Below are 16,911 nucleotides of genomic sequence, written 5' to 3'. Positions count from 1 at the left end.
ACAAATGACATTTCGTAATGGCTGCCCTCTGTTGGGTAAACCAGACAACATACCGTACATGGTCAAGTCGGAAAAATAACTCAGAATCCAAAAAGAAACATACTTCATGCATAAAGCAAAAAAAAAAAAAACTGTTTTAACAATGGTTGAAACAGTGGTACTTAAACTGTGGATAGATAGTAGTCATCAACAATATATTATTTTTTTATCTTTTGTTGGGTAAAACCTTGCTTATGATAAAATACTTCAACTTTGATCGCTTTATAGCAAAAGAGTACATATGGTTAATGTTTGTTAGTGGAAATTATTACATCATTACTTTGTACTTTTGTCGTTATTTATACCAATACAGCTTAAAACATGAAAATTGGTTAACTGAAATGCATTACTGTGATTTCAGAGAATAATAATAATAAACATTCAAGAACCACTGGCCTTTTGATGCAATGCATTTAAACATTTCCAAAATAACTGTTTCAAAGTACCCTTATCGAGAAACAGAACAACGCAAAAAAACCTCACGTTTGGGCAGCATGCTCAGTTAGAAAGGCTGAAAAACAAGGTTCCTACCTGTGACGCGCAGATCTGTGCTGCAAACAGCCTCGCCAGCGAAGTTGGAGGCGTGACATCGAATCTCGCCCGAGTCCTTCGGGGTGCAATGCGGTATCACAAGCCAACAGTGACCACTGCTTGGGTCGGCCTTTGACTGAAATCAATAGAAGAGGGGGTCACAATGAGTTTTAATAAGCTTTATGTTACAATGAATATTAGGTTATATGCAAATAGCTATCTCGCCCAGTTTTTTGAAAGGTTTGAAATGATGTATAGGACACACCGAACAATTTTAACACCCTTATTTTCCACACAAACAGAGAAGTTTAAGTTTACATTTGAAGAAAGTATTATAGTTTTTTAACAACGACGGTTTACTAATTGTTATAAAGCTTCAATAATGGTGACCATATTTAAACGATATACTGAAATACAGTTTTCTAAGCATATATTGTTCGAATGTTTTCAGAATTTTTTGATTAAAAAATATTTAAAAAGCATGTTGAATTTATAACAAAATTACAGTTATGACAAATACATTTTTCTATAATTTTTTTTAAATACAAATTAGATTTCGAGAGTATAAAATTTTCGTTTAAGTGGGTATAAAACTTTCATATAATTCAGTATAAATCTTTCGTTTAAGCAAGTGTGAACTACTTCGCCTTACTTTGTAAGTATCGTCGTCGGTAATGTCCCTTCCACGCTTGAACCAGCGGACCTCGATTTGGTCGCCTTCAATAACACATTCCAGTTTCACCGCGCTACCCTCGATCACGTGGGCCGGTTGCAACGGTTCAATGACTCTCGGTGGCTCGACTGCGTCATTGAAAACATGTCAGGCGTGTCGAATTTAGCAGGGATGGTGTAAATAAAGCTTTACAGAATATTGATGTAGGCTAAGTTGTCAATGAAAGAAAAACAAATGGAAATGAAATGAAAATAGCTCACCGTTTTTATTTGGAGGATGAAGTGAAATGGAGAATGAAAAGCAATGACAGAAGAGCAACAAAGTGAAGGGTGAAGTCAGCTTTATGTTAGTCTATTTTATCACAACCTCAATTTACATATCCTTAAAAAAACTAAGATTGCTTCTGACTCACTGATCAACGGTTTTCTTACACTACACATATTTTTGTCATAAAGAATACAATACGTATATATATTTTTTTACATTAAAAATATTGTTTTCTGTATATTTCTGTATAAAGACTTGCCTAAATGCAAACATCTAGCCTTATGAACATCTGAATATAAGCCTGTCACTTTTGATCTTATTTTATAATCGCTAACAACGTACCTTATCTTCTTAACACTTAAACAACCTTATGTCCTATTCCTTATAACTTGCATTATTTATCCGTAACGAAAAAGTGGAAGATAGATAAATAAAGATAAAGCAGGTCTAATTGTAATGGATGTAAAGTGGGTATATTATGTTTGAAAAAGTACGTATATTATGTTTGAAAATGAGGTAAAGAAGGACCTCGCAAGATACGAAGTAGCCTACGAGTAAGTTGAGGGCATAAAAAGAAGATTAAATAGTTACATGCAAAAACAAGACTACACAACATTTAAAACAAAAGATGAACAAAGTTTGTGGTTATTTACATTGTGTTTTGCTTGCAAAATGAATAGCTATTTTTAGTTTCACTTTAATTATTGTTTAAATAAATATTTCCTTTGTTGTGATTGTATCCCGGGGAATTTTACTGTGAAAACTCCCTGGTTGTCTGCTCAAACTCATGCAATTAACTGTCGACAAACGTTATTTTTTATGAATGAAAATGCAAAAGCTAGCTTTAAATATTAATAGACAAAACTAAAGCCAGCTAGCCGCTGACATTGGCAAACTTAATGGTGTGACAACGGCGTTGTGGCTTGCAATTGACAGACAGAACCCGCGGCAAAACCACGCTGACATGTCTGCAAGTTCGCCTGGAGTATGCCACATGATGCAACAACACATGAGGCGAAACTGTATCACGATTATCACAAGTATGGTCAGCTAGGTTTGCATTGCTAGCATCAGATTCATGAGTATCTACAGTTACACTACGATCAGTCACAGTTAAGCTACCATTATCGACAATGCTGGAATTTTTAATCAGGATATGATCAATAGTAATCGTGCCTAGGCCTTTTATGTTATCAGACCGGTTTGAGTCGGGGTCACCACTACAAACTGCTGACTCACTGTCGAGTCGGAGAGTTGCGGTGCAGGAGACCTCGCCGCGCGAGTTGAGCGCGTTGACTCGGTACTCGCCCTCGTCCTCCGGGTACGCCTCAGTGACCTCGAGTTGGTGAACTCCGTTGTACTCGGAGAGTTTGAAGTAACGCGAGGGCTTGATGCGCTGACCGTCACGTGACCAAGTAACCTTGGGGTCTGCAAAGTGGAGTTTTATTTTATTTTTGTGAGTCGTCGGTAGGAATAAATTATAGAGGAATATTTCCGTAGTTTAAAGCAGTGCTTCCCAACCTTTTCAAGTTCGCGACCCACTTTTAATGCAAGTTTTGTTGTGCGACCGACAACGAGATATGGCCAAACAAATGAAGTTACATAAAACCTGCACATTTACTACTGGCGTACCTCCTGAAATAGTTGATGCGACACAACACATCTAATTGTTACGCATTTGTGATGTTGTTGCATAAACGTTGCGTACTCATAATGCAATATTTTCCTGATTTAATAGAAAACTGTAACATTTAGAAATGCTTTGCGACCCTCCTAAAATAGCTTTGCGACCCACCAATCGGTCGCGACCCACTGGTTTGGAAGCACTGTTTTAAAGCATATTGTAAGCGACCTTGAAATAGTTTCCTTTGATATAAATTTATTATCTTAATCCTTATTCATTATTATCTTTTAATTCTGGTATACCCAGAAACATTTTAATGTTGGCTCTAATAAGACATGTTTAAACTTTGAAATGGTTTTCAAAGATGTAAAATTACTATTTGAATCGTTTTTTTCTGGTTCAATTTTATTCCTGGTATACACTGCAATATTTCAATTTCTTAGTACTAAATAGACAAGTTTTGACTTGGCATAATGGATAAAAGCTTAGAGAAAGAGAAAAAAGATGAAGTCATAAAAATAGAGAACGTTAGAAAAGAGCTATGAACCGTGTGGCATTTTTGTAAGACAAATGGCATTATACAATAAACAAGAAAAAACTCACTGGTGCCTGCGATCTTGCATTGGAATCGGGCGCTCTGTCCCTCACGCGTTATGAAATCTTGCATCGGCTCCTCGATAGAGGGCGCTACCACTTCCGGGGTCTTGGCGACCGGCATCTTTTCTTTGCCTTTGTAAAATGTGCGGTTTAGCAAAGAAAAAATTCTAATTTTACAGTTTTGTACAAAGTTTCGTGTATATAATTTAAAATTACAGGATTGGCTTAGTTTTTTTTATAAAGTTACTGTTAACTTGTAACCAAAGAAAAAACAACTCCTAATTTTCTATCGCTTAAGCAAATCGAGTTATATACCTTGAATCGTAAAAAATATAGCCTTTTCTTCAGGTAAGTTCTAGCTTTAACAACCAAATATCCCAATCGTTAACCTACTTCTGACAACCCATCCCAAAGCCAGAAAAAACAACTCACTGTCAACTTGCAGAGTGGCACTCGTTCGGAAGGAGCCGAGTTCGTTACTCGCCTCACAAACGTACTCGCCCGAGTCAGCTGTCTCGGCTTCGACTACCACAAGTGTGTACTGATCTTCGTCGTGCAAAAGCTTGTACTTAAAACCTTCAAAAACAGACAAATATAGTAGGAATGCAACGAGTATTAGGACACGGCAAAGGTGTAGCCGTTTCCGCGTAGTCTATTATTGTAATTGAATGTAAAAATGTAAGTATAATCTATATAAAGATTTAAACATAAACAGTAGGGCCTATACTCTAGTGTTAAAGACACGCTTTAGCTTTAGCGAAATCGAAAATCAAATTTTGTTAAAAAAGAAAAAAAAGGTTTGATCAGACAGTTTGCAAACATTGTACAAATGACTTTTACAGGAAATTTATCTTAGGCCAAAAGTAATTCTATTTTAATTTACATTAGTAGAAAAACTTAATAATCAAGTATCAATTCTTTTGAGGAATTTACAATCCCCAAAACTTAGTGCACCAGATTAACCTAATGTGTAATGTATGTTTCAAAGAAAAGGTATTAGTGCACTGGTATTAAAAAACAGAACACGTTCATTTAAACATAGTATTTGTTGAATAAAACCCTTTAGATTCTCGCACATTAGTTAATCAATGTTTCTTTAATTGGCCTCTATTTAATTATCCACCTCTATACTAATAATCATCGAACAGAATGTCAAATACACGTTGATGGAGATTCGCTAACTTAAGCATTACATTACTCATTAAGAATTATTTGTTTAATTCGATTCAATAAAATAAACTGATTTTGACCTTTGCAAGAGGTTGGATTGCAATTAAAGCAATAGCAGATTTTTAGTCCTCAGTCCTTAATGCTCGATGCAGACCAAACTAATGTTTGCCTTTCCATTATGTCGATCAGATTGCATTTGACAACGACCGTGTTTGGTGTGCACTAATGGCCTAATGTGCACAAGGCCACTAGACGTGCCCAGACAAGAGTTTACGGGATATTTAGCAACACTAAATGCGTACGTATGTATGTACACAAAGCTTTGTCGTACCGCATAATCACAACCCGCTAAAAACAATGGACATTTATAATGCGGCGAGGACAGATTTGTGCAATATTCGAAGGAGAAAAGCTGTGTTCTGACGTAGAATATTATTTTACCCCATAAAACACGACATAAAGTTACAGGAAAAGTTAACGTCATATGTTACTGGTATAGCGTCACTCAACTGAAAAACAACTTTTATGTAGAATCTAGCTTAGCAACTACCGGTTTGTACGCAGTAAATAAAACACTTTTGATATATCAGCCACGAATTTAAGGCAGTTGTTATGGATGTGGTACACTTCACACAGGCTCTGTATAGGTGTGTTGAATTAGCCCAATATATCGAGGCCGTAGGAACACGGTATGACCAATCCTGCTAGTTCGTCCGGTCGTACGTTTTTTAAATTCGTTTTAAAAAAGAAATCAAAGCTAAGCAACAATTAAACTTGTACTTACTCGGGCTGATAGTAATTCCCTCTCTGTACCAGGTAATCTTGGGTGTAGGCCGTCCACCACAGCGAACCGTGAACTTTGCCTGTTCGCCGGCGATCACGATGCAATTTCGCAACTCCTGGACGAACTTGGGTGCTTCCGGCGCTGCACAAAACAGTTCGAGCAAACGCCCTTTAGCACACATATGCAGTGAAAGGGCTACGGTGCGTGTTTAAGGGAGAAGACGATTGCCACAGAATCGGCAATAATTAAAGTAAACATTAAGAGTTTAAAGCGTCCGAGGTGAAAAGCAAGTCGCAATTCAAATAAACGCTGTTTTGTTTGCGCTGGCCAGTTTTTTGCTGTTGTTCGTTTGAAACTCTTAGTTTTAAAAAACAAGTATAATCACATCAATGATCTGTTTTATTTACACTGACAAAACGTTCTATTTAGAATGGCAACAGTTATAAACTGAATCCCGAAACTTTGGAACACACCACACGGAAAAAAGTTATTATAAAAGCGAGAACATTCGAAAAAATCGACGTATCTGAAACTTACTTGGAATAATATTTTTTTTCTAGCGATAACAAATCATTTTAAGCATATCAATAAAATAGCTTAAATCATATTAATCAGTTTTTAGTTAGGCGGTTAGATATACTTCGTTTTTACTATGAACATCGATAGTGATTTTCACGTCAATAGACCAACATCCTAAACGTTTAAAAATTAGGCAATTACCAAAAATAAAGCCTATCGTCAAATTGCGCTTCACGTTTCTGCTGAGCAGCAAATCGTTTAACTCAAAGGGCACACTTACGTTGAACGTATAGGTAGGTTGTGGCGCGCTGCTTGCCAGCTTGAAAGGTGTATTCTCCCGCGTCGTCAAAATTTACATCGTCCACATGCAGGCGGTGGGTCTTGTCCTCAACCTCGTACTTGATGCTGCATGTGCCCAGAAACAGTCATATACATTAATCGACACCAAACCGGTAAAGGTGGCCTAATGTGGAATGAAGGACTGATTTATGAGAAAGCATTTACGACCAGCCGTTATAACATTATCACAAATCTTTCGCAACTAAGCTTCATTTGGTTGGTATGAGAATTGTGGTGCGTTTACGCCATTGGCTAAGCTCATATTATAATAAAAGCTCGCTTTTACACCTTATATAAGAGCAAATGCTCGCATATTCACCTACTGTCGGTATGCGTTGTAAACTTCTTATACAGTTATACTTTAAATAACGTAACGATTTTTCAATGGAACACTAAATTTAACATTGTTGCTTAAATTAGATCCGATTTAGTGCTTTTCAACCTAAAATTCAAATAGAACTATTCGGAGTTTGTAACAAACAAACAAGAACTCTTGGTTACTTTATCTGTCATATTTGACTTGGTTACAACTGTTGAGTTTACTTGCTAGCCAAATTGTAGTTGCACTATTAGTGAGTTTTTGACATGATAATAACAAAAATTTAGCTCTTTCTACTTTGCTTTTAACAAAATTTTTTCATTAGCAACCTTTTAACAAAATTTTACTTGGGAAATTAGGACTTTGCATTACATAATTATATATTTCTACAAAACAACGATAACCTTGAACACAATTGACTACACCTTAAAAACAATCAGATAAAGTGTAGGCTATGGTGTTTTCTCACCTATAAAGGCTTTTCAGAACTACGCTCCCGTTAAGTAAGAAGTGCAACTTCCAACAATCGTCCCGGCAATTAAACCCCGACAAACACCCGAATCATCTCTAAATTTGACGATGTGCGCTTCGGCAAACACGACCGGGAAAAAGCAATAAAACTTTCGCCAAACACTGGCGACTCTGTTTGGCCCCGTTTCCCGCCACTGAGCACTTTAAAGTTTAAATCGAGCTTCATCGCTCGCGTATGTTGACACTTGTGATTTCAGAGCGGGTAATCACACCGTGTAAGGCTGTTTACTGAAGCGACCGAGAGAAAGAAAGTGCTGATTTGTCTTAGTTTACAAAGCTAGCTCGTCTTGCAATAGGAAGAGTCGCCATATTTGGATAGCGTTTTTCGCGATGGAAGTTAGACAACGTTTACGCGGGGAGTTCACGCTATGGACGCCATTGCCCGAAATGTGAACACCTTTACTCTAATGGTTGCTCACCAATAATTTTCGCATGTTTTTTTCAATCTTTAAATCAAACTAAGAGTTAAATTGACATATATTGACCCTAGAGCTTGGAGCTGGAGTCGTTTGCGTTACTTTTTCTAGGACCCTCTGAGTATATCTTAAATGGAGTCATTACTATGTAAACTAAATGTGGAATAAATAAAGTCGACATCCTGGGGTTGATTTCAGGTTTTAAGGTTGATTTAATTTCGGGGTATCAGTCTTTTTTTCACTTGTGGTCGTTTTTGAAGGCCACAACAACCATTTTTCCTTTTAGGACAAGCGATAATATAAAATTTCTCAATAATTGAGATACCTCAATTGCAGAAAGCAATGATCATATCCCATAGTGAAATACATCAGTGGCATTATTAGCAGCTTACCGCTTTGTCATCTTGAGGTCGATTTCGATCCCGTCCTTGTACCAGTTGGCCGTCACGCTCGGCTTGCTGACCTGGAACTCGAGCGTGGCGCGCTTGCTCTCCACAACCTCGACGTTCTTGACCGCTTTCGTGATGTCGACAGTCACCACTGGGTAATAAGAGTTGGATTAATAGGTATTATTAGAGTATTTTGTAACATCAAGATGTAGGTCTGCATTTTGTCAAATAGATTAGAAGCAGCGCTTGACCATAATTAAAAACATATAGTTTTATTGTTTGGTACAATTACTTCAATCTGGTGCCAAACACACTTTTGAATATACTTTTTCTGACAAACTTGGTTGTTTTTTGTTTTTTTGTTTAAAATTGGTTAGAACGTGGATGCTGTTTCTTACACCAAGACTTTCAAAACTTTTACTATTCCACCCATTTTTAATTAAAACGAAAAAATCACGTTATCTGCTTATACTCATATTTATTAAAGTAATGCGAAACTTACTTGGGGATTGTTCGTTTTTTGAATTGTAACACTTGCATATCGAAAATCAGAAATACAGTAGTACAATATATATTATTGTAAGCCAAAACTGGCGAATCATAAATCAAGTTTAACGTGACACAAAATGGCGGCCAAAATTTTACCAACCTTCAACGAACAGCTTGGTGGAGCTCCTCTGGCTTCCGGCGACAAAAGTGTATTCGCCGGCGTCCTCGGCGCCAAGGTCCTTCACCCTCAAAGTGTGGGACTTTTCCACCGCGCGGCTTTCGTATTTCATGGTGCGACCCCTGGCGGCGTCGATTCGCTTTCCGTCCTTGAGCCAGTAGGCGCCGATGTCGGATGAGTCGAGCGAGCACTCGAGCATAACCGCTTGTGACGAGACCGCTTTGTAGGTCTTGGGCAGCTGCTTGACGATCACCACGGCTGCAAACAAGGATGTTTTTATTTTTTGATGTTTTTTATCATTATTTATTTATTGTTGTTTTTGTGCTACATTATTGGGGCTCTGGTGCTTTTTCACGTACGGCATTTTACTGACACTGTGCGTACGAAACATTGGCTCCGTTATTTAAGCAAACAGAAAAAAAAAGTAATTTGTCCCACAATGTTTTAATTTTTAATGGAATATAAGATCTATTCCACAACGTTTTCATTTTGGAATGTAAACATATATGAGTTACTACAACCCAATATCGTGAGACAAAATTAGATGGTAAATAGTAATCAGGATAATCAGAATTTTCTTTCCAATAACAGAATCTGCCTAAATCCGAATGGTGAAAACAACGATTCTCCGAAAATAAATTTGTTTCGATGTTTGGGAAAATAGTATTTAGATTTATAATTTTAGAATCTATGCCTGTATGTGATTCTTTTGTGGTAACCAAAAAAATCGCATTTTAGGGGCAAACTATTTTCAATCTTAAAAAAATTCGCCATAATCTGCGTTATCAGCTAGAATCGCGATAAACAATATCGAACAAAAGGTAAAACTTTTCCATACCGACAACGTTAAGATCAGCTGTGCATTTGTCCTGGCCAGCCTCGAAGGTGTACTTTGCTGCATCCTCGGCGGAACACGACCTCACGGTGAGGCGGTAAACACGTCCGTCCACCGTCTGTGTCACGTTGTCACCAGTCTGTAACCAAAACTGGGGTTATGTCTAAACTTTTATTTTGTTGGAGATTTGTGGAATTTTGCTATTTTTTCAAATGCGTTTAGGAATGTGTACCTTTCCGTAAAGTAAATTACCATGGAAGTTTCGTACAAAACATTTACCGTATAGAACTATTTGTTAAGGCTGGTTTTGGACAGGTGTTTATACCAGCGGGCGACAGTCCTATTCAGCTTAGGATTATACATACCTACAAATTTGATTTAGTGTTTTTGTTACAATAACCCTTCGCTCGTCCATTTTTTTTTAATTTAAGTGTAACCGCCTTGACTTTAAGTGTGATATGCCAAGACTCCAATTTATAAATAAAAGAACATTTATTACCCAAATTGAAGGTGATAAACGCTGTATTAAGACGATTTTTGTTCGAAATAAGTTGTTCCAATATACGAATTTAGTTGTTCCGATTTTTGTTTAGAATTTAGAAGTTCTAATCAAGCCCACTCGACGCTTGACATAAATGGATTACGCTCATGAAAATATGATTCTCGTACGCCATCTGGCGGCAAAACACACCTGTATCGGCTTGCCGTTCTTGTACCAGCTGCACAGCGAAGAGGGCACATCGTCGTGCGATACCACGCATTCGAATGTCGCCGTTTGCGTCTCCTTGACGACGGCGTCACTCATGCGTTTCGTCACGTGCACCTCTTCGACCTTGACGGTGGTCGACGTTGCGGAACGACCGACCCTGAACTCGTACGTACCGGTGTCGCTGGCTCGCGAGTTGCTCAGAACGAGTTTGTGAACTCGTCCTTGCTGGATGATCTGGGAATTAGAGTTTTGAGTTTTGCTTGTGTAGAGGATTTCTATATGAATACCGTGTTCCTCAACTTAGGGCGCCGATAGGCAACATGATGTGATCCAAGTTTAGTTTTCTTTTGTAATACCTAATTTTGTTAGTATAATTAAACTTTAGTTAATAATTCATATACTTTATTTGCAGGCTTAGGCATTCTAATGTTCTTGCGTGAATTTTCAGCAACTTGTAAAAAGGCAACAGCTAAACAACTATTGATTTAAACATTATACCGTTTAACAAACCTTTTAAATGTTCTAGCTCTTCTATTTAATATTAATTCTTTACGATAACATTATTTATTATTAATTCCTCACAAAACTGGTAATAATGTTTAAGCAAGTCAGGCTTTGGCCCCCAAAACTGTTTACTCATTTATGTTCCCCTTTAAGGCATCCTAACTTTATTTCACACACCTCAATTCGCTCGTTCTGCTTCAGCGGTTTGCCGTCCTTGAGCCACTGGCCCCTGACGTCCTTGTTCTTGACCTCGGCGGTGAGTTCGATGGTCCGACGTTCCATCGCTCGCACCTCGGTCAGCTTACGCGTGATCTCGACGGCTGAGAGACATCAGAAAACACGGCATTAAATGCGGCACAAAGGCACAATTTCGCACTTGTTTTTTTGCTTGTGATATTTTATTACGGCCGCGAAAAATTGGCGTTGAAAAAAATACGCGGCAATACGAAAGCGATGATGAAGGGGTACAATAAAAACAAGCATTTATTAAAAACATAACAAAAACTTTCGAGCATAAGGGTTGGAGGTTGTAGTAAGACGTAATAAGAATATCAAAGCCCATGCAGAAGTGAATAAAGAGTTATTTGAAACGTTCAAAATTATACCTACTTCTGTATGGGCTTTGATATTCTTATTACGTAAAACAGAAACTATAATGCACGAACGGGAAGTCACATGAAGTACTGTCATGGAAACGTCATCGGTAAACGCTTTATGTTAGGAATTCAAAGTTAAGCTATTGTTTAATGACAAGTTCCGGAAAAACTATAGTTTTAATCGATATTTCGCGCCCAATGTCGAGTGGCCTGTTATTGTCAGCTATGACTACGGCCCATACTCGTGCGAAATGAACAATGGCACTCGTAGGGGTTACAGATCGGGCGGAATGGCCGAACAATTATGAGTGACGACGACAACAACATTGCCTTGATTACGAGCTGCGGTGACAAGTTATGAGAGTCACAGGCGCAGTTTGGGTTGGATAATTTTGTTACGTCGCGCAATATACCAGGCCAGCACATCTATTGGCACGACTGCAAGTAAAGCAAGTGATTTTTAATAAAATATGATTTTTAAGAGAAAACGTTTGACTTCAAGGGTCTTCCTGAATATACAGCTTGACTTCTTTCTAAAAGTTTAAAAGGACGCCTATTGAGCGGATACGCGGAATCCTATCGAATATTTATTTTCTCGCATTTTCGGCGCATTAAAAATGAATAGCGGGAACTCGAAAAATTAGTTCTTACCCCAATACCCCATGTTTGATTGGTGTGGCTAGCTTTCTTAATTCATTTTGGATTGTAAAGTAAGCAGGGAGTGACAAGGCCCAAGAGAAATTCAATGTATTGAATTATTTATTGAAAATATATTTATTTTTAGCTATTGCGTTTTTGCAATGCTATCACGCCTGATGATGTCCGACAAAAAAAAGACGACCTTCGAAGAAAATTTTGCGAAAAATCTCATCTTCTATAGTGTTTTGCTTGAAAACTTGTTTTCAACTAAAAACTTGAATTAAAATACAAGCGACAACGTGCAAAGGCCGTCTCGAAATCGCAAAAAAGTGCCCAGCACGACTCAGCAATCATTGGTCAAGCGCGTCTCGCCGCTTACCATCAATGTAAAGTCGGGCGCTGGTCTTGGCCGAACCGGCGATGCAACTGTACACAGCCTCGTCATTCTGCGCGATGGCCAGCACTTCAAGCGTGTGACGTGTGCCGTCTGACGTCATCTTGTACTTGGCGCCGTCGGCGCGCAGCGTGACGCCGTTGCGTTGCCATATGACGTCACGTACTCGCTCGTCGGCGATCTCGACGTTGAACTGGGCGTCGGAGCCGTCGTTGACCGTGATGTTGCGCAGTCCCTTGGCGAACTTGGTGGCTGTGAGGAGTGAATATAGTTGTTTCTTTGTTTTAAAATGACTAGTTGCTTGTTTGTGATAGTAATTTGTCCCGGTTTGAACGTTTAATACGCGTGAATAAGGCTCTAGCCAAGAGTTTGGATGACAAAAATAAAAGTTACCAGCACTGAAACAAGGCAAAATGACAAAATTTAAACTGATAAAAACACTATTGGTTTAAAAATAGATTTTTTTTTCTAATTTCTTTCCTCAAGGAGTTATCGAGCCTATGTTTTGCGATATTTCTATATCCTATTTGAATTGCATTGTTAAGATAGTATCATTCAAAAATACTGCACACAACTCTCTGGTTTGTGGCCGTTCTAGCGAATATTTGTACAACGTATTTCATAGTAAATTCAATTGTTTTAAGTGGGTTACACTCCTCACAACTGCGAAAAAAACTCTACATTTAGTTTCACGTTTAAAAAAACGTTCACGTTTAAACAAGCACCCATCGCCTTACCTTCAACCTGAAGTGTAGCCGACGTGGAAGCCCGGCCAAACTGAAAAGTGTAGGTTCCCGACTCCTGCTTGCCGACCCCTGTGATAGTGAGCCGGTGGCGTCGGCCCTGGCACGAGCTCTCGTACTTCTGCGTGTAGGCCGGGTCGATTTCCTTGCCGTTGCGCAACCAGCGTCCCTGCACCCCGTCCTGGGCCACCTCGCATTCGAGGGTGACCTTGGAAGTTTCTAGAACAGACTGGTCGACCAGAGGCCGCGTGATTTCAGCTCCTGTAAGTGAAATGTTTAAGTCACTTGATTGTCTGTGTTTTAAGTCATGACTGTTTATTTGGTGAGTATTTAAAAGCTAGGCGAAAGGACGGGCGTTAAATCAAATTTTGCTATTCACTAACAACAGCGCTTGGAGGAGAAAAAAATGGAAATAAGAAGTTCCAGGCTCCGGCGCAATGGTTAATAATTATCTTTAAATTCTTAATGGTTGTGTAAGAGAAGCAAAACCGTCCTTTCAAAGCGTAACTTAATACACGATTGTGAAATTTCTTCTAAAAGACTTCCTACAGTTGCTTTGATTTACTGCGTTTTAATTTGCCGTGTTTTGAGTAAATACAAAAACGTCATCGACCATAATTATGACAAGCCAACAGGTTTAAACAAAATCACTATTATATTTACAGGCCACAGTTCTGTACCTTGCACGGAAAGCTTGCAACTCGTTGAATTGCTTCCGGCCTTGAATTCGTAAACGCCCTGGTTTTCGACGGATAGCGATCGAATGAACAAGGTGTGTGTTTGTCCGTCCACAGTGGCGTCGCAGTTTGTCGACATCTGAAACGCATTTGTATATTGCAGATTGGGGATTTGGCAAATTTCAGATTATTTGTGAGTAGTTTGACATCAACTTATATATTTCTGGTTTAATACTTGTTTTCGTTTAAAAATATTGCATCACATATGTCAAAATGTCATACAAAAAATGTTGTTTGAACAATAAATAAACTCTCTATTGGAGTGAAAAAAAGAAATTATTATGTGTTTTAACCCTTTGCGGTCTCTTTGCTTAAAGGCGCTTTGTTTTGTCTCAAAATTCTTTGCTATCCTTTTTCTAATGCAATTCGGCTGTTTATATTTATTTACAATAAAAAATGAGAAAAATCGTAGTTTAAATAACTCGGGGTATTTTGAAAGCTAGAATTGTGCCAAAAAGTACTTCTCGTTCAGAAGATGGTCAGGTGCATATATCTCATACAGTGGAATCAGAGAACAAAGACAAATACGTGATAAACTTAACAAAGTTAAAATAAAATGTAAGTACAATAATTCGCTTTCAGTGAAAATCACAAACCTTGATCGGCTGTCCGTCTTTCATCCAAACTCCATTGACTCCAGCTTGCGAGAGCGCAACAGTCAGCTTTACGGCAGCAGTCTCAGCCTCGCAAACGTCGACCAGGGGCTGCACGATCTCGACTGGCATGACGCTCAACTCCGCCTCAGTGACGTCATCACTGCCGGTGACGTAGCTGTAGCGTCCGGCGTCTTCAAGGGTGGCGCCACGCACGACTAATCGTTGTGTTTTGCCGTCCACCTCGACCGAATACTTCTTGGCGTCGCCGCTCTTTAGCGCCACCCCGTCGCGCTTCCACTGACCGCTGACGTAATCGACGTGGATGACCTGACACTGGAGGGCGGCATCGCTTGACTCGAGGACGCTTCCGTTCTTGAGTCCTTCCGTGATCGTCACTTCTGCGAAATCAAACCGATGGTTAAGCCGTGCTAATGCGCATCCGTATTGTTAAAATGATTACTGCGTTAGAGTAAACCAAATTAAAAAAAAACTTGGCTATCACATTGGCTATTACTGAGCGCAAAATGCGCCTGTAACGAGATTAAAACATAGCAATAAAAAAATATTTTATTTGTAAGCTTGCAACTAGATTTTAGCTCAGTTTTTTGACAGTGGTAAAATGTTGAGCTTGTAAGTCATTCCGAATAAAATAAATGTACATACAAGTATTTTTAAAGAAAATAATCTTTAATGCAGAGAACTTAACGTAACTTGCGTGCAACTTCGCACATCCTCTTTACGATTTTGTCTACACGATCTAAATTGTCAACTCTCTAAAGGACCGAACTGCGACATCTTTAAAGTCATGATGTACCTTTGACTTGAAGAGTGGCCGAAGAGCTCTTGTCGCCGACCGAGAAGGTGTAGGTGCCGGAGTCTTGCTTTCGGACGCTCTCGATAATCAGGAGGTGCCTGTTATGCTCCGAGGTAGCGATAATCCTGGAACAAAAAGATAAAAAAATATAAAAATTAAAAAAGAAATGACTTAAATTTCAAATAGAAATGCCTTAAAACGCATTAAACGATTAATTGATTCATTTGAATTAAGAGACTGATGATGCCATATTTTGTGGCGAAATATATTTCCCTGTTAATGACTAGAACTGATTAATGACTGACTTTGACTAAGACAGGAAAGTCCAGAGAATATTCGCTCCAATTTGAAGCCATTGTCGTCAGTTACGTGTAAGGTTGAGGAGATATCTTCCTATTTTACTCGTTCAGTTGGTCATAAAATCATACATATGTGTTTATTAGCCATTGAATAAACAAGCGCTATGGCTCGTGTATCTTGATTTACCTGAGCTACCTATTGTAGGGACCCTAGGCAAAATAATTAAAAAAAATGCGAAATATCAGAGTGTTTTGAAATCGTTTTAGAGTATTTTGCAATCGTTTAGAATAAATTGGTATTAGTTTTGACGTCACACGATCGTTACGTCATATGACTTCACCGCTTACCTTTCCGACCTCGTGACCTGCACGTCATTGTGCGTCCAAACGCCAGCGGCGCCGTCACGTGATACCTTAGCTTCGAACGTGGCCACGTCACCAGCGAATATCACCTGATCCTTCAGAGGCTTTGTGATGGTGATTTGCATGCCTGGATATTAAGAAAATTATATACTATTGGAAAAGTTGTTTTTCGCAGTAGAATTTTGTTGCAAATGATGAATGCACCTCTAAAAAATCTTATGTTTTTTTCTAAGCATTACACTTTTCTATAGCTCAGAGGTTCTTAAACTAGGATCCGTGGACCCCTTGGGAGTTTTCAATTTTTTAAAGAAAACAGTTTAATTAAAAATATAACGGTTTTGCACTGACTGTATTTAGACTACATTTCACTTTCACATTTTTTGGACGGAAATCCACAGATTTATGAAGTCTATTGTATTGTGACATCAATTTAGGCCGTCCTTTTTATAATTTTTTTTGCCTACTGTGGTCCACGCGAAGCAAAAAATAAATAGGGGCCGTGGTAAAAAAGTTCAAGAACCCCTGCTATAACTTATTGGTTGACATATACCTTGAACATTGAGGTTGGCTTTAGTCGACGAACCGTTGAACACGAACTCGTAAACACCCTCGTCATCCTTTCGGGAGTCAGCAATGGTCAGGGTGCGTTTATTTCCGGATGCCTCCATCGAGTATTTCGAGCTTGCCTGTAAAGTAAAGCATTGATATATTTAACAAAGTCACTGACGATTAAATGTAATCCAAAGATAAGCACTTGAGTTGCTTAATATATTTGTTAGTAAATTAAGGGCATTTGCCAGTCGTAAACAGGGTAACG

General features: G+C 38.6%; 1 protein-coding gene across 1 annotated transcript in view; it reads right to left on the bottom strand.

The window, feature by feature from the left end:
• LOC146132147 (titin-like) overlaps positions 1-16,911 on the bottom strand; it is a 170,250-nt gene that overhangs the window by 126,834 nt on the left and 26,505 nt on the right. Inside the window, 19 exon segments of the mRNA XM_083397226.1 lie at positions 571-706; positions 1,223-1,371; positions 2,750-2,938; positions 3,738-3,863; positions 4,164-4,307; positions 5,686-5,826; positions 6,485-6,609; positions 8,202-8,349; positions 8,848-9,123; positions 9,704-9,839; positions 10,392-10,643; positions 11,091-11,233; positions 12,528-12,794; positions 13,280-13,546; positions 13,966-14,101; positions 14,619-15,016; positions 15,433-15,557; positions 16,080-16,221; positions 16,645-16,780. Of these exon segments, the coding sequence (XP_083253352.1) occupies positions 571-706; positions 1,223-1,371; positions 2,750-2,938; positions 3,738-3,863; positions 4,164-4,307; positions 5,686-5,826; positions 6,485-6,609; positions 8,202-8,349; positions 8,848-9,123; positions 9,704-9,839; positions 10,392-10,643; positions 11,091-11,233; positions 12,528-12,794; positions 13,280-13,546; positions 13,966-14,101; positions 14,619-15,016; positions 15,433-15,557; positions 16,080-16,221; positions 16,645-16,780 (3,436 nt within the window).

The sequence above is a fragment of the Ascidiella aspersa genome, chromosome 9 (genome assembly GCF_963924565.1).
Source record: "Ascidiella aspersa chromosome 9, kaAscAspe10.2, whole genome shotgun sequence".
In the NCBI taxonomy this organism is placed as follows: domain Eukaryota; kingdom Metazoa; phylum Chordata; class Ascidiacea; order Phlebobranchia; family Ascidiidae; genus Ascidiella; species Ascidiella aspersa.
Note: the sequence above shows the minus strand (reverse complement) of the source record. Positions and strands in the feature narration are given on the sequence as shown.